This window comes from Cyprinus carpio, chromosome A16 (genome assembly GCF_018340385.1).
Source record: "Cyprinus carpio isolate SPL01 chromosome A16, ASM1834038v1, whole genome shotgun sequence".
In the NCBI taxonomy this organism is placed as follows: domain Eukaryota; kingdom Metazoa; phylum Chordata; class Actinopteri; order Cypriniformes; family Cyprinidae; genus Cyprinus; species Cyprinus carpio.
The window spans coordinates 2,003,451-2,027,635 of record NC_056587.1 but is presented as its reverse complement, the minus strand read 5'-3'; the positions used below and the strand labels follow the sequence as shown (position 1 = coordinate 2,027,635).

Below are 24,185 nucleotides of genomic sequence, written 5' to 3'. Positions count from 1 at the left end.
TCCAGGGGGCAGAGCGAGGGAGAAACAGAGTGCCCTTGATACTCTCTCACTAGTTTCCAATCACACCGATACTCTTGTGTGCCACTTAAAATTCAACTCTGAAATATTCACTCCCTCCGGCACAAGGCGCTGCAGATGGCGATGCCTTTATGCATTGACAAAATCTGGATTTTTAATACATTTCTCTATTAAATATATATGGCAGAAGTAACTTTAAAATGACTTTCCAGAAAATGGTTTACCATCAAATAAATAAAGTAGTGAAAAAAAAAAATATTAAACCGGCTCATCCCTGTGGTACCTCCTTCAGATGGCTCCGCTGTAATTCTTAGCAGTGTGTAATGGGATTGGTCAGGGGAAACACTGTCAGGCTCTTCTGAGAGTAACTGTGAATTTAGGCTAGGGGCACGGGGGATTGCCGGTGCCAAGGACAATGATTAATTTACCACTTCATTAGACTAGTGTTCAAGTATTCATGGCGAAAAACAGGCACAGAGGGTTTGAGGGAGGATTAGAGAGCTAACTGAACGTCAGAAGGAGAAGGACCAAGTGCGCAAAAAAATAAATAAAAAAAAGCAATGGAAATTTTTCTGAGAGGAGACTTTTCTGCTCTACCTGTAATTCTGCAATTCCTTCCTTCTGCATCAAGCCCCTGTGCGACATTTCTATTTATAGAGGCTTTTATGGTTGTCATGACGATGAATTAGCCCAAGTTTCTTTTAGATAATGGATACTGCCAATGGGTGAAACTTACCTATGAGGATGCTCTTATTGCAAACCTTCCAGCTTGCACAAACAACACTCATTACAGCTCAAAATCCTTATTGTGAGTTTTATATAAAATCTCTCAAGAAATAATGTTAAGGCTGGAATACACAACACAATATTTGCTTAGATTTTTGCCATGATTTGCAGTCGTAATTGACCAGTTTCACAGAATATCACTTGTTTGATGAGCAGACTCTGATTTTTGAAAAAAAAAAAAAAAAATGTTTGAAAATGTTTGAAATCAAACATGCTTGCTGACATGAACTTATACAATGAAAGGCTCAATGCACAGATCTGATCTTCTGACCATATCTGATTGTTGTCTCACCTGTTTACATTCACTTGTATACAGCATCCGTGTACCTCCATGAAGTTGGCACACCATAAAAAGAAATAATCACCAAAACTATGCCATTCGTTTGTGCTGCGTTTGTGCTGATTTGTGCCGCCAAAACGAATGTTTGTGCTGGTTTGGTGTTTGAGATATTAAACATTCTTTTTTTGACCGTGTGACGTCACTCTCCACCCCATGTTGCCCAAATCGCTCCAAACCAGTGCAGTTTGTTTGTGCTGGTTTGTGCTGTTTAAAGAAACCCTGTAACTATGACCGCTTCTTTTATATAACAAAAATAAAAATCTTACGAACAGTAACGTCACTTTCCACCCCATGCAAACTAAATCATTCTAAAACGGTGCCATTCGTCTGTGCTTGATTTGTGCTGGTTCGTCCCCATAAAATTTACATACAAAATATTCCACTCACTCAAAAAAAACAAAAACAAAATCTGCCAAAAACCCCACAAACCATCCAACCCATTCTTGCTTGATTTGTGCAAACTGGTGCCGTTCGTTTGTGATCGATTTGTGCTGGTTTGTGCCATTAAAAGAAACAACCATGACCTCTTCTTAAATATAACAGAAACTTAACTCTCCACCCTGATTAGCGTAACTGCAGAGTTTAAAAAAAAAAAAATCTGCTCCAAGTTTTACTAACCTCATATTTCAAAGTTGACAAAGCTTAAATTTCAAGGCAGAATTAAGTTGAAACGGTGAGTCAGATTTATTTTTTCTTTTCTTTTCTTTTTTTTTTTTACAGTAAGTCTAAATCGTTCTATTTCATTTGTGTTTGATTTGTGCCGTTAGAAGCAGTCATAGTTACAGGGTTTCTTTTGACAGCACAAACCAGCACAAATCGAGCACAAACAAATGGTTTGGAGAGATTTGGACGCCACGGGGTGGAGAGTGACGTCACTGCCCAGAATTGTTTTTGTTATTTCTAAGACAGAGAAATATATTTGACGTTCATTTCAACAGCACAGACCGGCACAAATCGAGCACAAATGAATGACACCAGTTTTGTGTGATTTAGACGAACTGGGGTGGAGAGTGACGTCACAGCCTCTGAAAATATTTTGGTTATATCTACAGAAGGAAAATAGATACAGTTTTTCTTTTAACGGCACAAATGGGTACAAATAAAGCACAAACAAATTTCAATGGTTTGGAGTGATTTGGGCAACATGGGGTGGAGATTGATGTCACACGGTTAAAAAAAAGAATGTTTAATATCTCAAACACCAAACCAACACAAACGTTCGTTTTTGCGGCACAAATCAGGACAAACGCAGCACAAACGAATGGCATAGTTTTGGTGATTATTATTTTTTATTGGGTGCCAACTTCACGGAGGTCATCCGTATTTATATTCATTCCTGCCTGAACTAGAATGATTCCACTGGTAATGGCTTTCAGCGACCTGTTTAGTCCTTGGGTTTGAAACTTTATATAATTTATATAAAGTCAAAGAATCTGGTGGTTCTTTGACTTTAATGCACATCAGATGTGATTATGCCAATTGTACAATGATCTCTTGCCAGCATGGACAATTTAAAGCTGTTGTTTACTTAAAATTTGTAGCATATAATTTTTACTGAAGGGATAAAAAAAAATATGATTTTTATAGTTATTTTATCTACAGATCATTAGATTTATAATTCTGAGTTAAAATAAAGTAGTAAAATTACATTTATTTGAATGAATCTTATTTCAAAAACAGTGACATTAAAGTGAAAAAAAAGTGACAGTGAAAGTGACGTGGCATACAGCCAAGTATAGTGACCCATACTCAGAATTCATGCTCTGCATTTAACCCATCCAAAGTGCACACACACAGCAATGAACACACACACACCGTGAACACACACGAAGTGGGCAGCCATTTATGTTGCGGCGCCCGGGGATTAGTTGGGGGTTCGGTGCCTTGCTCAAGGGCACCTCAGTTGTGGTATTACCAGCCCGAGACTCGAACCCACAACCTTAGGGTTAGGAGTCAAACTCTCTGATCAAAAGAGAGTGATCAAAAATAAGTAGTGAAGCCATTTTGTTAATAAAATTCACAGAGGTCAGTGTCTCAAAACAAGTTTTTGTGCTCCTGATTGTTTCTGTGTGTGCACAATATCTTGCATGAGTAATAATGTACATTCAGCCAGTTTTTATAGCAGATAAACCCCGCCAAGTGGATCACCCTGAAGTGGTGATCAGGGCTGTTTCTTGAAGGAGTTTATTTTGCGAAACCAACTGGCTAAATGTACATTCTCCCATTTATTACATAGCTAGTTCCCGCATAAGTAAATAATTGGACACAAAATATTGATTCGAGTTTAAATAATTTATTAGCTCACTAAAAACAAAGCCTGCGAGGAAAAATGGTTCCTAGCAAGTGTCTTTTAGTCAAGATGAATGAGCAACCATTAAATAAACACTTAAACATTTAATCCCGTGTCAAATTGTGCCTTGTTTGTAAATGAATCTACGGTCAAATTAAGTAACAAAAGGACCAAGTTCTTACTGACGCGGTCCAGAACTTCATTAAGTTCATCCACTCTTTCCTAATTTTGGGATCAGATGCAAAGACTCTGTTTTTCTACAACTTGGCACTGTACAGTGTCTTCTTATCTTTAGAGAATCTTTATCATTTGTTTTCTGCATAGACCTACATTTGCCTCTCTCATTATTTACCTACTGCAGGTGCAAATCGGTTTGGCATATTGGCTTCAATATAAGCTGTTTTAGACTAACGAGGAGGTTTTAAGTTCTAAATTTATGGGATGTTTTTATAGTACAGTGTAGGGCTGGACGATATTATCATATATCGACGATGTCTAGTAAGTATCAACAGTCAATGTCAACGTCAACAGTCAGGTAACAGACGATTATCGACATTATCGGAAAAAAATGACAAATGATAAACCCATGTTGCAAACATTTTTTTTACATAGCCCCATAGTCACCATAAAGGTCTTTTGCATGCAAGAATGAAATAATTTAGTAGTTTGGGAATCGAAAAGCTATTCCACATTTGGAAATCAGATCAGATGAGTAAGATCAGGAATCAAATTACTTGTTATTAAATTAAATTTCTATTCTGCTTCTTGATTCCTGTATGCGCATTAATTGTAATTTCAAAAGATTCAACTGCAAGAAGACTAAATAGAACTCACTTCTGTACTTGCATGCTGTTTTCTGTGATGCGCTATCACACGCACACACACACACACACACAGCACATGCACAAAAGCCGCCTCTTATATACTCAATCACTGGACTGAGCTCACTTTCTCGCATTCTTACACATTTGAATGGACAAATAAACAGAATTATATCAAAATATCCCATAAATACAATTGGTTATGTCTTAAGAACCTAAAGAGTTGAGAAAGAAAACAAGGGTGTATTGGATCCGTGCATCATCCGCTGCTGCCAGTCATTAATGTTAATTAAAGAACAAAAGAAAAGAAAATCCCTCACTGATCTTGACTGAATCATTTTTGTAACCTCACTTTACATTTTATTTGCCTGTTGTTCAGCGCTGACTGAACAGTGCTGGTAACGTGCATCTGTGTATGCGATTATTTTTGAGATGCGTTCCACAAATACGATTTAGCCTATCCTTATTTAGGGTATAGGCCTATATTATTTTAATAAAATTTAAACAGAAAAAAGAGACAAATATTAGCACTGCATGTTTCTGAATATTTATTTAAACAGACTGTATAATGATGGAAAACCACAAACATGACTGTTTTAATTAAAATATGCGAATTCCTTCAGCGCACATTTTAATGCAAAATTTTTACAGATTTTTTTAAACAGTGTACAGTATAATTAAGCTGAGATGTAGCACTATAAATTATTTAGACATTAGTGGGATACTCAGCTGGCCCCTGGAGTTTCGGCAGCCCGACGCTGAATGTTATATTGTGGGCATTGTATTTTGATTAATACAAAAAAAAAAGATAAAAATTACAATACAAAAAGAAATTTAAATTACCCCTGCTTATAAATAAATAAAGCACTTATTTTAATTTTGTTAAAAACAAGACAAAAAGCTCAGTTCATCTTTGGAACACAATTTAAGATATTTTGGATGAAAACCGGGAGGCCTGTGACTGTCCAAAAGACTTCCAAATAAATAACAGTGTCAAGGTCCAGAAAAGGTATTAAAGTCATCGTCAGAATACTCCATCTGCCATCAGATGTGCAATCTGGGTTATATGAACATATTTTAGAACATATACTCCTTTTATATGTTTATGTAAATTTATATGTTTATGTCTAAGTTTATGTTTGAAACAACCTGAAAATCTGTAGTATGTAATCCTCAGTCATGTAGTGTACGATTCTTTCTTTTGTACCCTTTTACAAAATTTACATTTTCAAGATTTTAAAAATTGTGTAGTGTATTCCAGCCTTTAGCTCAAAATATTATCTAGGAAGGCCCTCTAGAGTGCAGAAGAACCATAAGAAAGCAGCTCTGCTTTTCTCTCGCCAAAGAGAAGAACTGAAAGAAATCGCCATGACAGGATCGGCCACTCAGACACAGAACCCCCACAGAGCACCGAGGAGAGAGTCCGTCACTCTGAGCACTTCTTCAATACGACCCACTAAGCCCAGAAAAGAGAGAAAGAAGAAGTCGCCGAGAGAAGCTGCAAAGTTTAAGCCTGTATTGTGTGAAACACACCAAAAACACGGCCTTAGATTACGAGGGACGGCCATTTTGTCCTGCTGTCCATGCAGAGTCTGGGTGGTACTGCCAAAATCTCCATGAACAAAGAGGTGGGGAAGTTCATAGCGGAAACGGAAGACAAACGAGTGTTAAATCAAGGATCGGGGTGGAAGAAGTTGCTTTTTATTAACAACAATGCATCTGTGCAGCACTTTGATGATTAGTGAAAGCTTTTATAACCCTGTTTGGATGAGATGCTTGCCTATGTATTTGGAAAGGCTGAGATTGAGATGTAAAAAGCTAATTTCACCTGGCTTTTAATGGATTTCAAGTGCTTTGGATTGAGAGCTGAGAAATTTTTTTTTGTTTAGAATTTTCTGAGTGGAAGCTGAGAATAAGCAAAAACAGAAATGCTACAGTGACACCTGCTGGTGTCTCTCGTTATTTTCAAAAATGTCCTGTTTTAGTGTGAAAATGTCCATCTTGCTTTAAACACATAGACACACAAGTCTCACCTCTGTGACAGGAACGTTATCTCGGAGTTCTGTGCAGTGGGAGGCCATCAGTCCGATCACTCTCATCACTTTGCTCCTTCTAAAACACAAATTTGAACAATTAAATGCCTCTCATCCAGCTGTTTGCTTGATTAAAGCTGCGTGAGCAGCATGTGAGTGTGACTACAGCGTCACTATAGCTGCAGATGCACCAGAGTATTCACACCGGGAGCGTTTGTATAGTGTCACAGCAGCAGCTCCAAAGCTACATATTTCTTTACAAAGACAACTATAAATTTGTTTTTAAAGGTTGGTCAGTTATAAACTTGAATGTTTTGAAGTCTTGAAAGTTTGTAAACAACAAAAACGGCTGCTATCATGTCGTTTCAGTCATACTCAAATATAGAACGTGCTGTTTATATATTTTTTTTTTTCATATATAACAACACATATTTTTACCCATAGGCGCTTACCCAGATATGCGCTATTAACCAAGTTATAGCTCAGTGTGTGTCCGTAATCTCCATGTCCATGTTTGCTTTTCTATCCAATCTTGATTTAAATCTTCATATTTTTCTTAGAAGCTGTCAATATGATTTATATGATTTATATTTCTGTCCTTTGTTTGTAATTTGTGCCTTGTCCGTTTTTATAACTGAAGATCTGCTGCACTATAATTATTCATTCTATTTTAGTTCATAGTTAAGTGAGAATATTATGTTTAAGTCATTATTTGTTCATAGAAATTCATTTAAAAAATGAAAAGGTGTGTTTCTAACCAAGGTGAACACATTTATTAAGCCGAATGTTGAAGATGTCAATATGGTTCATGTGCATTTATTGTGTCTATAGCTCCGTTTCTGTAGCTGAAGAACTGAAAATAAATAAAAGGCATAAGTCTGACGTGTGCAATATTTACACAATACAATATTTACAGAAGCTGTCAATAATGAATGAATAATGAATTTCTTATGTATATACCCTATTATAACTTAAAATCCTGCGCAAGATGAATTGTTCGTTGTGAGTTTGAGAAAATGTTTGCTTATGGCAATGAAAAACAAGTTAAAGTGGGTAGCCTAAATCTTCTATACATATTTTTATTCTTCATTTTCTTTCCTGACATACTCCAATTCGTGTTAAAACACACTAGATATGCTTATTCTGTGAATTTTTAGCATGTTTTGTGCGAAATCATGTTTATTTAGTCTATCAAAACTGTGCTGTCACTTTAATTGAGCGTCAGCAGCGCAGCAAAAATAGACTCGGCACTGAAACCCCCGCTTTACTGCTGCTCACGCGACGCTATTGCATGACGCTCAAGCGCTGCTCCTGCTGCCGGTGTGAATGCACTCATTGATTAACATGCATGCCGAAAAAAATATGCACTGCTCACGCTTGCAGTGTGAAACTGGCCTTAAAGATAATAACTTTGTATTTCATCTTTTAAGTTCTGGAATCTTTCTTATGTTGAGGTCTACTTATTTTTTACTATATTTTTGCATTAAATAAAGGCAGCCTTGTCATTTCTTTTAAAAAACATAAAAAATAAATCATACTGACACCAAAATTTTAAACAGTATTATATATAATTATACCATGATTGCAAAACACACCCTGTGGTAAAATCACTGTAATGCACAGTCTCTTGTGGCATTCTGCTTTATTTGATTATTTTTGCAATACTGTCTAACCACACCACATCTCACTCTTAAAAGAGCAGTGTTGCATGCTGGTTTTCAGTGTCATTTAAAACTAAAATTGTTCTGTCCATTGCTTGGTGACTGTAGTGTGGAGGCCGTGGTCCTGTGAGGGGCCAGTGAGACACATGCCTATCATTCCTTCCAGAGAGAAACAGGCACTGCATTTCTCTGAGCAGACACTTCCAAGACTGCCACCATTAGTGTCAGCTGAGAATACTACACTAGTTATGATCCAGTAAAATTGTGAAGGTAATTTTTTTACTGTATAATTGCAAATTATACAACTGGATAGCTAATGTATTTGATCAATTAATTAAATTGTTCTTTACATTGCATGAAAATCCTGCAGAATTATATCCTACGGAATTGTAACACTTACATATCCCAGTTCGGAGCATGTCGCATCTGTTGAACCAGCACAGGGAACTATGTCAAAAAGAGAGAGACAAAAAATGTTTCACATTTTGAGATTTCAATATATTTTCATATTTCAATCAAACAGCCTGTGATATTTTATTAAATTTTTTTGTTAGTGTTTTTTTGTTTGTTTGTTTTTTTTTTTGGAGGACTCTTAACAACATGATTTTATACATGTCACAGTTCAGGACAATCCCCAGTAAAGAGCTGGGAGAGTGCTTGTGTCCCATCACCCAGTCAGTGCTGTCATCACATCAAGAAATTATTTTCTGACTCCAAAATATTTGGTCACATGGCATTTACGCCTCAGAGGATTGGCTCCAGAAAAAAAAAAAAAAAAAAAAAAAAAACCTGTGTCCAAAATGCTCAACCTAAGCATTTGCCAATGAGATGAATGGACATGCTAATGGTGGTTAGACACCTGGTGGCCAGAGGAGGAATGCACTGGTATCCAAGCTACTTGTGGCAAAAAAAAAATAAAAAAAAAAAAAAAAAAAGGATAACTAAATTAATAAAATACACTCAGTCAAATTATACTTTAAATCCAAAAGAGAAATTTTACTTATCTGATTTACATTGGCTTAAAGTTTAAGTATAAATATAAAACCTTTAGGTACCACTGAAACCCAACACATTCTGAATCTATTAAGTTCCTCTGATTACAGTTTCCATTTATGAAAGCTAAGGAAGAGGAAACTCATATTCAGACAGAGGCAAGGATGGCAGCAGACACCCATTCCTCAGCGGACACTCCATTGTTCAACTTCCCTCATTAGATGATCTACACTTTCAATCGCTCTACAATATTGCAAAAGAAAAGAAATTTGCACCACATGGAATGGGCGCAGATTAAAAAGTATTTTTAGTCGATTTGTATTACAAAATACATTTTTATACATGAATCTCATTTAAAACACACACATGAAGAGAGTGTATGAAACAATTGTTTCAGTGAGAGCAGCTGTAGGGTAAATTCTGTCATTTAACTCACCCTCATGTACCAAACCCAGAAGACATTCATACTTAATAATAACTGAAGATTTATGTCTTTCCATTAAAATGTTCATGACACCAAAACTACCAAACGTTTATAAAGACATTGTAAAAGTAATTCAAATGAATCAAGTTTAATCCAAGTCGTCTGAAGAAACTTTATATGATAAACAATTAATTTAGAAGGGATGGAGGGGGTAGAAAACTCTCAGTTGCATGAGGGCGAGTAAACGAAGACAGAATTTTAATTTTCGGCTGAACCATCCCTTTAAGGTATTGCATGCTTAATGTCACAGAATAGGAATGTGTCGTAGTGCTTCATTTTAAGTTAAGACAACCAGAAGGTTAATGCTTTTTTATTATTACACGGTTCTCTGGAATACCTGATTCTGATCATTACACAAAAAGAACACTTGAATGTTACATTATAGCAAAAGATGTAAGTCCAAAAAAGTCCAAATAAGTAACCGGAATTGCAGTAAGAGTATTGTTCCAGTGTTTGTATTGTTACTAGGCTGAATCTACTGATAATATAATTACAATTCAATTCAAATCTGTATCAGAAGTATTCATATTTATTATTCAGTAGGTAGTTGTGTACTAATTAGTCAGCTGGTCATGGTTACAAAGTTAACCCTTTCAGTGTGACACAAGATCAGAGTTATACATGATGCCTGGTCATCCTGTCATGGTTTTTGGTGATAATGACCATGTGACTGTACATTATCACATAAATTGCTTGGGTTTCAGATGCATCTTACCAGCGGGGAGTGTATGAGGCGTGTGGCCGTCTCTCTGTGGTTACAGACAGTGCACAGGTAACAGAGCAGGTTGAGTTTAGTGCGTGGTGCTGTGGCATTGGCTGATCCGGCCCGGTCTACTGACTCCAGAACACCACACACCTGTTGCAGGAACTGAGACCAGTCTTCTGAGTTCAGACAGGACAATCGCTCAGCTAAGAGAGAGAGAGAAAAATATTTTTTTCAAATTGGAGCAAGCATTAATCACAATTTTCCCAAATCATTTCATTTTCATTTTAAAAACAGTTTGCATGTGTATCTTTTTGTTAAGCATCATATATAATACATCAGGCTTTTAAGGCTCATATAGCATGATATAAAAAATATGGAGCTCATACTGGAGGAGGAAAAAACACCTCAATTAATAATCAGAGGCCCAAACCTAGCAAAAATATGTAATTTGGACTAGTTGCTAAAATTTATATGACCAAAAAGTAAGGTGAAATTCTGATTGTAATAAAAATGAATGAAATTTTAAAAACAGTATAGCAGACTACTTGCATAAAATGCATATAAATATCAGTCACTCTATACCCAATAATATATCTTAGTAAGACGATATTAAAAAGCATGTAGATATTTACAAGCTTTTTTCTTTTTAGGTAAAACATAATGCACTGAAATAAAATGATGATTGAGAAATGTACATTTTAACAAGATTTTTCATAAATAAATACAGATATAAATAAAAAAAATAATACATACATAAATGCACACATACTGTACACTGTAGAAAACCAAGTTAGCCCAATCTGATTCATTCCACTAATGGTTCATCTTGAAATATTACCAACAATACAGAGGTTATTCTTACATTTACCATATAAAATTCAGTAAAGAGTTAAAAGATAACCTCAAGGGGGACATTTTTACTATTATACTAAAAGGCTTTTTAGTTCCTTAAAAAATTATAAACTATCAATAAGACAAAAGCAGGGATGTAGTTGATTGTGTACAACAGGTTATTCAGCAAAGTTTTGATAATGTTGATAATTCAGATGCCTTAGAATTTTGCGTACAAAATAAATACAGTAGGCTTTATAGCTTTGTGTGAGAAACAGACCTAAACTAACCTAAATTTAAGCCTTAAATAAAATAAAAATAAAATAAATAATAATGCTCCTTATGGGATAATAATCCAGTCATAAAAGTTAATGAAATTAGATCAGTACTATTCATGAAAAACAATAAAAAAAATAATTTTAGGTGATCAAAAAACACAACTAGCTCTTCCAATTTACCTGAGTGTGCTGGTACACAAAGCGTTTTGGGGTCAAAACGAACTGGAGAAGTCTTTAAAATCTAAAAACAGAGACGCAAACCAACATCAGTGTTGGTTAGAACATTGTCATATTTACACTAGAATACTGACATATAGTTTAGACAGTAAGTCCCTCAGACAGGGCAATGTGTTCAAATCCTGAAGTTCTCTTTACCTTTGGGTTATCCATGATGGGAGTCACTGTAAAGTCGCTGTCTGTGTATAAAAGGGGTTTAATACAGGCGCTCATGTCACCCTGCTCCTCCACCATAACACTGGATTCCTACGGAGCACAGGGACAACATACTCCTTTCATCCATTTAACACTGGTGTCATAACTTCAGCAAAACCTGCACCACTGTAAGCAATCATTTCAGAGCAAGTTTATCCCATCCTGCTCCCGGAGGGACACCTTCCTGCAGAAATTAGCTCCAACCTGCTCCAGTTCATCTGCCTGGTCTACTTAGCTCAGGTGCATTCAATTAGAGTTGAAGCTAAGCTCTGAAGAGCTGTGTTTCGATTGGCAGGGTCCCTACACAGTGTTCACTGCTCCCTATTTGCTAAGCAAGGGGTATCCATTGAAGTTCACTTCACTTGACAAAATGTGTTTATTTAAACATCCTGAGAAGTTTGATCACTTGGGTATGAATATGTTTGTGTATATAGTACATCCAAGTGCATTTACATACATATTGTTATTATTCATTTAATTTATCTTATTTAAAAGTGCTAAACTAAATATCTGTTGGGTTATATATCATGAAAATAAACAATTTTGCAATGTGATAACTGATAATATACATATAAGCAAATTACATATATTTTCATAAACTAAGTGATAAATGAGAAAAAATGTCTATTGTGATGCTTAATATGAAAATAAACGTACACATCTTATATAACCAAATTACATTTGTTTTCATATTAAAAACCACTCACTTTGGCACCATTAAATATTACAATTTATATTATTTAAATTAATAACTTTACATTAAATGTACTTTGATGTATTATATACATAAGTATGGATATTTATATTCTATTTCAGGGGTTCTCAACTCTGGCCCTAGAGGTCCACTTTCCTGCAGAGATTACCTGGAGATTGTGAACACTGTGTAGGGGCCTTGTAAGGGATAACAATGAGGTAGTAGCAGATTGTAATGTTGAATATATCCAGTAGATGGTGTTGTGGTTTTACAAAAGAGCTTTGTAAACATGAACACTAGCAAGACTGAGATTAAATGTTGAACAAGCATAAGCAATTAATTACTGTGACGTTTTGTTGGTTTTGATTGGGCTTTTGAATCATGCTTGTAGTTTTGGACTGCAACAAAAATGTGTTTGTTAGGATTTAAATACGTATTTGGACACTTTCTGTTTGTGGAACATGTTGATGTGATAAAATACACCTGTGGTTACTATAAATTACAGTGGGACTATTGTAAATTTGTCTTAGAATAGTAAAGTTAGTTTTGAGTAGAGCTAGAATCATTGTTATGCAGATGCCACTTGGTTTGATACTTTGTTATATGGTATGAAAATGATACCATTTTAAGTGTGGCTTAAGGGTCCAAATACGTTTTTGGGATGACTGTACGGTTTTGTTTGTGAACTCACTTGAATTTCAGAGCCTTTGCCTTCTGTCTCTCGAGCTGTATTGCTTGTTCTGGGGGTTGGTCTCGAGCTGTTTGATCAGAGATATGAAAATTACTGAAATATGCTGGAATATCCTCATGACATATCACACTACAAAGTCTACACACACTTGACTGAATTAGTTTCTTTTACTGAATTTATTTATATATAATATATGTGTGTGTGTGTGTGTGTATCTGTGTGTTTTTAAATTATATAGGTGTTCACATACTTGACTGGTTGTGTACATTAAGGCAAAGAAACTGAAATTAGTTCTTCTGATTTTACTGTATTTGAATCTTCACAAACATGTCCAAAGAACACAAAAAGCATCAATATCCACATATATTAAAAGATCCAAGATATATAAATGAAAATACAGGAGAGTGAGTTGAGGTACCTGAGGAGGAAAATCGTCTCTCTGGTGTCAATGTCCAGCGCAGACTTTGGTCTAAACTCTATCACATTATCTATGATACAAACACATCACAAAGAAAAGGTCTGACAAAAATCACAATATGGAAATAATGTAATGCTATAAATCAAGAAAGAGAACTATGTATGCCTAAAATCTAGAAAAACAGATTAATACCCAGTTCAGGCTATTAAATAGGTATGTAATTTTTTTGTCATTCTTTTGTATAATTATTTTCCGTTTGATAACTGTTAACATCTGTAAAACAGGAAGTTTAAAGAATTAACTTTTTTTTTATTTCTTAAAAAGTCAATTTTGACAGATTAAGTTTCAATATGATGTACAGTACATGAGTGTTTTAGTTGATTCACAGTTACATAAGATCACTCTTCTGTCATGTATTCCCCTCTGATACTATGCTATGGAGATATTAACCAGCAGCAATCTAATCCTTGAGTGTATGGATGTGTGTGTGATTTAATACTGAACGTAAATATCATCTGCACAGCAATGCAAACTGAACATGAGTACACAGGCTCACACGTGTACGTGCTTGCCGACCACACATGCACACAGCATAAGCATGAAATCCACAGGCCCTTTGAGGGCACACGGAGTGAAGCAGTGGGGCAGGACGTGCTGTCTCTCATGTCTGCTGCATTACCTAATGTGAAGGACTTGCTGAGGTTTGGGCTGGCTGGGTCAGCAGGTGCCGGTTTTGCTTTCTTGGTTGTCTGAGAGGACACAGGGGCTAAATGCAGGCTGAAAGCACACACACATTATCAATTAGAGAAGATACTAGACACAATAACAGCATACAGGGCATCTCATTATAAATGTATGGATCATATTTCACCCCAAAAGTAAAATAAACAAATATAAATTTATTTTGCATTAAGAAAATAATTGTGGCATTATTTTTTAAAACAATTCAGTATAATATGATCCTCAATAATATGATGTGGGGAAAAATCGTATACTCACTATCACAATACAGTAATGAAAATCATCCTGTATGGTGACAATTGTTCTTTAATAAAATCACTAAATGCAGTGCAATATACTTTCAGTGGTATTTTACTGTTTTAAGGTCATCGCTGATGAAAATATCACTGGGATATAAACTACCAGTTAAAAGGAATAATTAATATTTTATGTACAAATTACCACTATGATGGCAAAGCTGACTTTTCAGCAGCAATTATTGTCTTTGGTCTTCAGTGTCACATGATCCTTCAGAAAACTTTCTAATATGTTGATTTGCTGCTCAACTGTGTGTTTTTTCAAGATACTATGATGAATAAGAACTGCATTTAATTTATTTTCTTATACAATACATTTTGTAAATATAAATATACATTTATAAATATAATTATGAGGTCAAAATAAAAAATTAATGCAGTATCTAAAAAAAATCTGATTGTGATTAAACCAGGAAAATGCCAAATAAATGAACACTTTTTTTTTTTTTTTTTTTTTTTTTTTTTTTTTAAAGCTTGGCCTCCTGAACATCAGATCACTCTTACCCAAAGCAGTTATTGTAAACGAAATGACCACAGATAATAGGTTTGAGGTACTCTCCTTGACCAAAACCTGGCTTAAACCAAATGATTATATTGGTCTAAATGAGTCCACTACTGTTATAAGCATGAGCCCCGTTGGATTGGTGGAGGCAGTGGTGTTGCAAGAATATACAGAGATATTCTCAGTGTTACTTAGAAAACAGAACACAGGTTTAACTCATTTGATGTAGTTCTGCTTAATGTTACATTGTCAAATATACTACGCACACACATATATACATACATACATACATACATACATACATACATACATATATACATATATATATATATATATTTATGTGAGTGTGTGTATATATATATATATATATATATATATATATATATATATATATATATATATATATATATATATATATATAATTTCTCCAATCTTTTGCTTTGGCTACTATGCATAGACCACCAGGGCCATACAATGATTTCCAAAAGAATTTGTGGATTTCCTCTCAGAACAACTGGTAAATGTTGATAAAGTGCTAACTGTTCACATTAATATGATGCTTTAGGACCTAATAAACTCTTTTGAGGTCAAGCAAAACATCACCGGACCCACTCATTGTTTTAATCATACACTAGATTTAATTATATCACATGGAATTGATCTTACTGATATATATATATTCAACTCAAATTGATGATGTTACTGACCACTACCTTGTATCATGCATGCTGCATATTACTAATACCAAAGACCATAGAATACCCAAGACATGTCACTCATAGTTTTGAATTGGGAAAAATGCAACGCTTAGTATGGCCGCTCAATAGCAGGAAGCCCCGCCTTCTGAATGAAGGAGCCAATTGCTAATCGGTAAAGTCAGCGCATCACTGCAACTGCCGTTAGAAGCGTCCCGGTTGCTATAGAAACAGTCAGCATTCTGAGACATGTGCTGGCTGATCTAGCCTGAATAATAAGCTTTTTATAACGCTATTTAAGCAAAATAAACAACATTTATTGTCAGATTTCTTTGGTGATTTCAAATATGAAATTTAATCGTAAGCTTAGTGAACAGTTTTGGAGAATTTGATGTTTCCCCATTCAAAGAGATAGGAGCTGCACTTGGATGCCTGAGGGGCGTTTCAAAGATGGCCGCCGAGTGACATGACTTGTCTTAAAGAGACTTTGCTAATACTAATAGTTCGGGCAGAACTATTGTTACAACCACTAAAGACAGATTCACAAATAATCTGCCTGATTTGTTTCAATTGCATTGTATATCCATGAATGAACATGAACTAGACAAAATGACTAGCAATATGGGCACTATCTTCTCTAATACATTCGAAATTGTTACCCCGTCAAATTAAAAAAGGTAATGTGCCATGATACAACAGTAATACCCATTCTCTCAAGAAAGAAACTTGTAATCTTCAGCGCAAATTAAAAAAAACTCATTTGGAGGATTTTAGAATTGCATGGAAAACCAGTATGTTCAGCGATAGACAGGCTCTAAAACAGGGCTATTCAATTAGTTTCATTTGAGGGCCAGATTATTGAATTGAAAATTTGAAGGGGGCCGGTTCACACTGAACCTCCAAATGAATGAAGAAATAACATAAAGATGGTATATTTTAAATACGGTTTAATGGCATCTTTTTACTAAGTAGCCTACTGTTAATGAAGGCCAGTATCACTGATACCAGTAATGTTACTGATATCTCTATTAAATTCATTTTCCTCCAATTTTAGCCAATAATAATAGCCTTTCAACATTACAGTATAATTGAAAGCCATTATTTTTAACACTTAATGAGCTCTGAAAAATATGAAAACTTTAAATTTAAGTGAACTTAAATTTCACATAAACTTAAGTCTTCACATAAACTATAAATTGTATATGCATAAACTATAAAATGAATATAAATTATTCTTTATTGAAACTGCAAAAGTTAATCAGTGACTAGAGCAGTAGAGTGATTTCTCCTTTTTCTTTTGTTCTTTGATTTACATCAATGACAGACTTCATCAGGTTGCACTTTATAAGCAGTGCTATCTCTTTAAAACCTGATGCACATGACGCAGATCTGACACACATTTGCTTTTCTCCCAACATTTTACGGTCATTTAGGACTCATTTAAGACCTTGTTTATGAGGTAACTCACCATAACAGCACATTTTAACATAATTGTGTGCATTTTTGTCTGCTGAAGCGGCTCAGCAGTATATATGGAAAGTCGAACGTGCAGCCTTTCAAACTCCATTTGACAATCAACTTTGTTCAGTCTCTGTGCTATTTCTCGCTATAAGATATTACCAATAGCACGGCCATTATACTAGTTTAAACTAGAGTTGCGGATATCTCATAATCCCCTCACGAGCGCTTGTCGGTGAGTGTCTTTCTTTTCTTTTTCGGCTGTGAAACAATGGCCCGGGCCAGTGTTGCCACCTTGTGGACAAACTAATTAGAGCAAAAACAATTCGAAGCTGTGTGTGACTCTTCCCCCGGGCCAGATGAAGATGATTGGCAGGCCGGATTAGGCCTGCGGGCCACCAATTGAATAGCCCTGCTCTAAAAGCTTCCAGGGCTGAGCTAGTGTTGGGCGATATGGTAATTTTTCAAATTGTCATATCGTCAACCCGTGAGATCGACGATACACGATATTATCGTGCATGGGTGGAGCAAGAGAGAGACTCTCTGTACTTGTCATAGCATAACTATTTGGTGTTTTAAACCGCGCAGGTGCATGAGAGTGAGCCTATGGAATCACCAATAATTGAAAAAATATACTTTCAAATACTATATTTAAAACAGCTAGTTCATATATAGTCAGACACAACTGTCATATAGCGCGTCCTGTGACAAATTTGCCGCATCTGCACACGGAAGTTATCAGTCTAAATGTTCTGCAAAATCAGTTAACGGTGAAAATCAATAGTAGATTTCATTTAAAAATCAACAGTTTAACACTAAATATTGGACATAAACGAACATGTTAAATGTAAAGTATTTAAAACAGGTAAGTTCATATATTTGGAGTAAAGTTCAATTGAATGGATTCATCAGTCATACAGCGCTCTGGACCGTGTGCCCCATGACGAGCCCGAAGCATCCCCAACAGAAACAAATGAGATGCATTCTAACATAACTGTTGCATTAAACTCAGTTAGTGAGGGCTCATTTAAAATATTGTACATATATAGGCTGTTCAGATTACTTGTTAAAGTGCAATGAAATACCTTATATCTGCAGACGATGTAGGCTGTGTCTGTTTGTGGATGGAGACTTCTTCACTGGCTACAGGCTCTAATCCTCATTTGCACGCACGTGTGTGTGAAATGCGGTGCTGAAGTGAAATAGCGAGGCAATTTGATAGCCGAATTATAATAGGCCACAAAAAAAAATTACAATAATTATTATTATTATAATTTAATACATTAGCAGGAGAATGAGCCTAATATCATTTTGACTATTGACAAAGACATCTGCTATCGTCAATATCTCTGACTATCGTCGATACACGATACTATCGTCTATCGGCACAACGCTAGGCTGAGCATCTCATATTACTAACTCATCGTTACCTCTAGGTCACATACCAAAACCCTTCAAGCTGGTGGTTATTATGCCGCTCATTAAGCAACCACAAGATATCTGTGAAGAATTTTAGTCAGGTTTCAGATCCCATCATAGCACAGAAACGGCACTTGTTAAAATTACAAATAACTTGCTTCTTGCATCAGACCAAGGCTGCATCTCATAACTAGTTTTACTTGATCTTAGTGCTGCGTTCAACACTATAGATTATGACATACTCATAGATCGATTACAAAACTATATGGGTAGGGCTGTGCAAAAAATCAAATGCAATTTTCATGCGCATCTCATCAGTAAAGGTGCTCCTTTGATTTGTAGTAAATCTCCAGCAAGTGCTTTCAGATGGAGCGGCATTCACTACACAGAGCCGTAGTTCACTGAAAAGCTACACAAAATAGCGTTCATAATCGGCAATAAATCACCTGCGATTTTGAACACGATTTTGTGTAGCTTGTCAGTGTCAGTCATGAAAATCGCATTAGATTTTTTGCACAGCCCTATATATGGGTATTCAGGGACAGGCTTTAAGAAGGTTTAGATCCAACCTGTCTGACCGTTACCACTTTGTTTATTTAAATGGGAAATCATCTCAATTAATGCCAGTAAAGCATGGAGTACCACAAGGATCTGTCTTAGGCCCTCTGCTGTTTACAATATACATGTTGCCACTTGGTAATATTATCAGAAAATATTAATTTCCATTGTTATGCTGATGACACTCAACTACATTACAACATTTCAACAAGACCAGATGAAACTAATGAATTATTTAAGCTAACAGAGTGGGTTAAAGATGTAAAAGTTTGGATGACCAATACATTTCTCCAAATAAATTCAGATAAGACAGAGATATTACTTGTTGGACCAAGAAACTGTACACAGAATTTTTTCACAATTTGCATCTAGAAGAATGTACTATTACTTCTTCTACCGTCAAAAACTTGGGTGCTATATTAGACAGCAAACTGTCTTTTGAAAATCATATTTCACATGCATTCTTCCATTAAATGGTTTAGCTCGTGCCAACCCTGAACCAGTATGCAAAACTATCATATTTTCCTTGTATTACTAGAAGTTTAATCACAACTCTTAAACACTGTTAATCGTGTTCACCATTTCTTTTTGAATACATGTAATTAGCTAACTGTATGATTTTTACCATCCTAGAACCTAGAATTTCTGCCATATGGACATCACCTTGACATAGTCACCACTGATAAACTACTCCTAAATCTGAAATTATTATTATTATTAGTAGTAGTAGTAGTAGTGATTTATGATCAATTTAATATACCCTTGCTGTTAAAATTAAAAAAAGACTGCAGTGTTTTCATATTTTGGTGATGTAGTGATATAAATGCATACATATAATATGTACACATATATATATATACACACATATATATATATATATATACACACATATCACACAATACTTTACTATATATATATATATATATATATACACACATATATATATAATACACACACTATATATATCCCCACATAGACACATACACACATATATATATATATATATATATATATAGATATACACACATATACTATATATATATACATATATATATATATATATATATATATATATATATATATACACACATATATATATATATATATATACACACACACATATACATATATATATATAGAGAGAGAGAGAGAGAGAGAGAGAGAGAATATCTCCACCTAAATTTACTGAACAGGAACAAGAAAATGTAATGGAAAATAAAAGTCTTTGTCATTCTTTAGATATGCAGAATGGCCAAATAACAATGCTCTTTGTTTTGGCCCACTCACAGCAGCTGACACCAGCTCAGAACACAATCACAGCCCAATGTCAGCACCACCCCACACTCACAGACTTCATCAGATCTGCTGGAGCTTATCAGCTTACTATATTCAACCAATCTGCATTGTCTTAAAACATCCAGAAACACAAATGAATGTCATAATTTCCTGACCTATATTTAAACATGATCAATAACTTATATCTCTTTATAGTTAACAGCAATAAAATAAAAAACATATGTGCATAACTGTTCTCGAGTCATAAAACAAACGACACCAAAACAAATTAAACAGATGTGGTCTGTTCCCCGTGGCGGAAGTGCCAATACCACAGAGAAAGCTTTTTATAACCTGCATTTGTTGTGTTTTCTAGGGTGGGACAAAGCCGTATTGTGTAAGGCATTGTGCTGAACACACAGGCAGTGGATGAAGTGTGCCATAGGGCTGTTTGCCCACTCACTGCATCAGTACTAGACTGAGAGCTTCTGTGCACAAGATGATCTATAAAGACATATACAAACACCCAACTCTTTAAGGGCTTTTGGCATAGGCCACACTGTAACTCTCAACAGAACAAGGTCAGGAGCACCAAAACTGATATTTAGACATTTGTCAAATATACCTGGACATTGGTGAGACATCATCTTGTGCTTTTTCCAAAGTGATGTATGTCTCTGAAAATGCTTCCCTCCAGAACGGGTGAGATAATAAAGGGTCCCAGCTTAACCTACAAATGACATTAATATAGGAGATCCACAGATGAAGCTACAGTGCTAATGTAATGTGACAGGTTCAAGGTCTGAGACTATGAATGGCATAATTTATTTGGAATCAAAGAGCTGAATTTTTTTTTTTTTGGTGTCTATCATTGTAATGTCTATCTCATAAGTAATAAGTAAAGAAATTATTATCATTCAGAAAGAGAAATAACAGTCTCCTGACTACAATCAAGAAAAATTATTGCATTAACACTTCCTTAACTCTAAGAAGAGACGGGGTAATATAAATGTTTTACCTTTTCACAGGGTCTTTCTGAAGTAAACCCATTACTAGGTTCTCAAACTCTGGACTGGGCTTTGAAAAAGCAGGTTCAAAAAGAAAAAAGTATGTCATTAAATGTTTAATAAAAGCAACACTTAAAACAATATATTTAAGTTGAGGTGTCAGACCTTTTTGTCTTAGGGGTGGAGGACCTTCATTTAAAATGAGATCAACTAGACCAGTCATACTCTCAGAGACAAAGGGTGGTTTTCCTAGGAAATAAAAAAGACAATGAGACAGAGAGCTAAAATTAAAAATGAATCTGACCAGAATGCATTTTGCTAAGGCAAAAGCTGCGGATTAAGCTGAAATGGGTAACCTGTGAACATCTCATACAGGATGCAGCCTAAAGCCCACAGGTCACTGCAGACACTGGTGTCTGCTCCTCTCAGAACCTCAGGAGCACAATACACAGGAGAACCTGCCAGAGCAACATCTTATGACAAATCATACAAGCACACAGTGAAAAAGCACAAAGTTACTTCATATAAGATCTGGATCATATTAGATAGTTGACTGATGGAAAGTAATGAACCTAGCTGACCTTTAATTCTGTTCTTGATGTTTTGTGGAGAGATAATATTCTCCTTGCTGTCTCCAACTCCCATCTCCTCTGCCATCACAAGAGAGAAGAACTCCTCCAGACTTTCTCCTTGAGCTTTGGCCAGGCAGAAATTAGAGTACTTCAGAGTTCCTGGTCCATCCAACAAAATCTGTGAACACACAGGGCCATTAGCTAGGTTTGAAAAAAAAAGAAACACAAAAAGACACCTTGGCATATAAATTGAACCTTATCCTATCATGTGACTTAGTGTTTGTTTAAATAACAATGAGTAGTTATTTTATTTATATAGCAATTTTCTAACCTCAACATTGCTTGTAGAGAAAACAAACAAACAAACATTAGAAAAAAACAAAACAAAACTTAAAAACAAACAACTTGATAAAAGAAAGATGCTTCAACCTTTGCAGGTGTGAGATCCGAGACAACAATGCCAGAGTCGTGGATGTATTTAAGACCTTTCATCAGGTCGATGGAAAACTCTCGCACTACTTCCTCAGACAGGCACTCATCTTGAGCAACCAGCGCTGCCAGGGATCCACCTAGAAAAAAATGCAATTGCAACAAAGGTAAAACCAAACAAAATTACCCAAAACAGAAGCATTAAGCATAAACATTTCAATACCTTAAAAAGCACAGCATACCTTAGTGCACAGATAAAAGTTTATTACATTTTTAAGGATCTCACCAGTTTTACTTTGGTATCATTGAGATACTATTAGTTTCATTAATATTTAAATTATTATTTTTATATTTTGTTTTTATTTTAATTTAAGTTTTAGCCATTTTTAGTTTTTATTTTTTTTATATATAAACAAATGTTTCAGCAGTTATTTATTCATTTTTTTGTTTCAGTTATTCATTAAATTTCGGTTTTTATTATTTACTTAAAAAACTAAATTAAAATGATAAATGTTCCCCTAGTTTAAGGATTTATTTTTATTTTTTACTATAATAATCCTGAATCTTACCTGTGCACATCTCCACCACCAGCCACAAATGGTTGCTGGTCTCATACCATTCATAAAAAGACACCACATTGTCATGCTTAATGTCGTGAGCAAGTCTCACCTGTGGAGATAACGTGACATTTATCAAACACAAGAGTACAGTGTGAGGCAACCTCTTTGATGTGCATGAAACATATTGCTCTAAACAAACAGCTGAACAAATATTCCGTTTACACACATGGTTTGTGAGTTCAGGTCTCTTGGATTTGTCACTGCAGATGATGGCCACGAAATGTATGCTGCCTTTCCTTCTGCCCTTATACACCACCGACCTGTTACCTCTCCCGATCTCTTCATACAATATAAAGTTCTCCATCTATGCAGTGATGAAAACATGGACATTAAAGCACATGCCAGTTTTGAAATTCAGTTTTTAGATGCATAAGAATCAAATAAACACACCTGCAGAGACTCGCGTGAGATCACTTCCACTTAGTTTACTGCACTAACTACTAACAACTTCCTGACCATAAGGACACTACAAAAGTTCAATATTACAGACACGGAGCGATTAACACCATATTTAAACAATTTCTCGGTTCATTTTGCAATGTCTTAACAATATATTTGACTTTAATGCGGCGTAATTGCCTTTTGTATAAGTTTCCTTACGCGCGGTAGACAACTGACAAACGGAAACACAATTAGAAGCGAAACCAACTCGCACGAGGGGAAGTCACCTCAGTCATAAAACCAAACCGTTTAAAAATAGCAAGTTCATTTAAAATTGTATAACTTAATTGCATTTTTTACTTAAAAATATATTTAAAAATGTTAAATTTGCATATATCTAAAACATCCACATGCATTTTTCTCATCTGTTTTTAACTTTGCAGTATTCCTACACCCCTACTATTGGACGGTCCCTCGTTGCTAGGATACGGAAGAAGACGCATTGTTGCGTTCAGGAAACAGGTTCCACTGAGCATGCGCACCCGAATACTAACCTTATCCTGTTACATACACCTGTTTACATACATATTGTTGGTATTATTTTTATTGTTGGCATTAAACGGTCAAATACGTTATCTTAAACATGTGAAAGAGTTGCAAAAGGTCAACAGCGAGGATGGGGAGTGGCGTGACGCTCAGAGAGAGAGAGAGAGAGAGAGAGAGAGAGAGAGATCAGTTTAATGTCTGGGGCGGAGA

The 24,185-nt window shown here is 35.4% G+C and overlaps 1 protein-coding gene across 3 annotated transcripts in view; it reads right to left on the bottom strand.

Moving 5' to 3' along the window:
* Positions 1–23,831, bottom strand: part of ulk4 (unc-51 like kinase 4) — a 187,157-nt gene extending 163,326 nt beyond the window's left edge. The window contains exons 1-17 of one of the 3 annotated variants that reach the window (XM_042771994.1): positions 23,439–23,831; positions 23,215–23,352; positions 22,998–23,097; positions 22,429–22,568; positions 22,009–22,177; positions 21,784–21,900; positions 21,593–21,676; positions 21,439–21,514; positions 21,046–21,150; positions 14,156–14,253; positions 13,477–13,546; positions 13,059–13,125; positions 11,617–11,724; positions 11,422–11,482; positions 10,142–10,335; positions 8,350–8,396; positions 6,289–6,367 (exon numbers count right to left, since the gene is read on the bottom strand). In XM_042771994.1, coding sequence (XP_042627928.1) covers positions 6,289–6,367; positions 8,350–8,396; positions 10,142–10,335; positions 11,422–11,482; positions 11,617–11,724; positions 13,059–13,125; positions 13,477–13,546; positions 14,156–14,253; positions 21,046–21,150; positions 21,439–21,514; positions 21,593–21,676; positions 21,784–21,900; positions 22,009–22,177; positions 22,429–22,568; positions 22,998–23,097; positions 23,215–23,352 — 1,653 coding nt within the window. In that variant the 5' untranslated portion in view covers positions 23,439–23,831. The remainder of the gene's footprint in view (positions 1–6,288; positions 6,368–8,349; positions 8,397–10,141; positions 10,336–11,421; positions 11,483–11,616; positions 11,725–13,058; positions 13,126–13,476; positions 13,547–14,155; positions 14,254–21,045; positions 21,151–21,438; positions 21,515–21,592; positions 21,677–21,783; positions 21,901–22,008; positions 22,178–22,428; positions 22,569–22,997; positions 23,098–23,214; positions 23,353–23,438) is intronic. The other 2 variants (XM_042771992.1, XM_042771993.1) reach the window with 2 other exon arrangements.
* Positions 23,832–24,185: the final 354 nt, after the last annotated feature.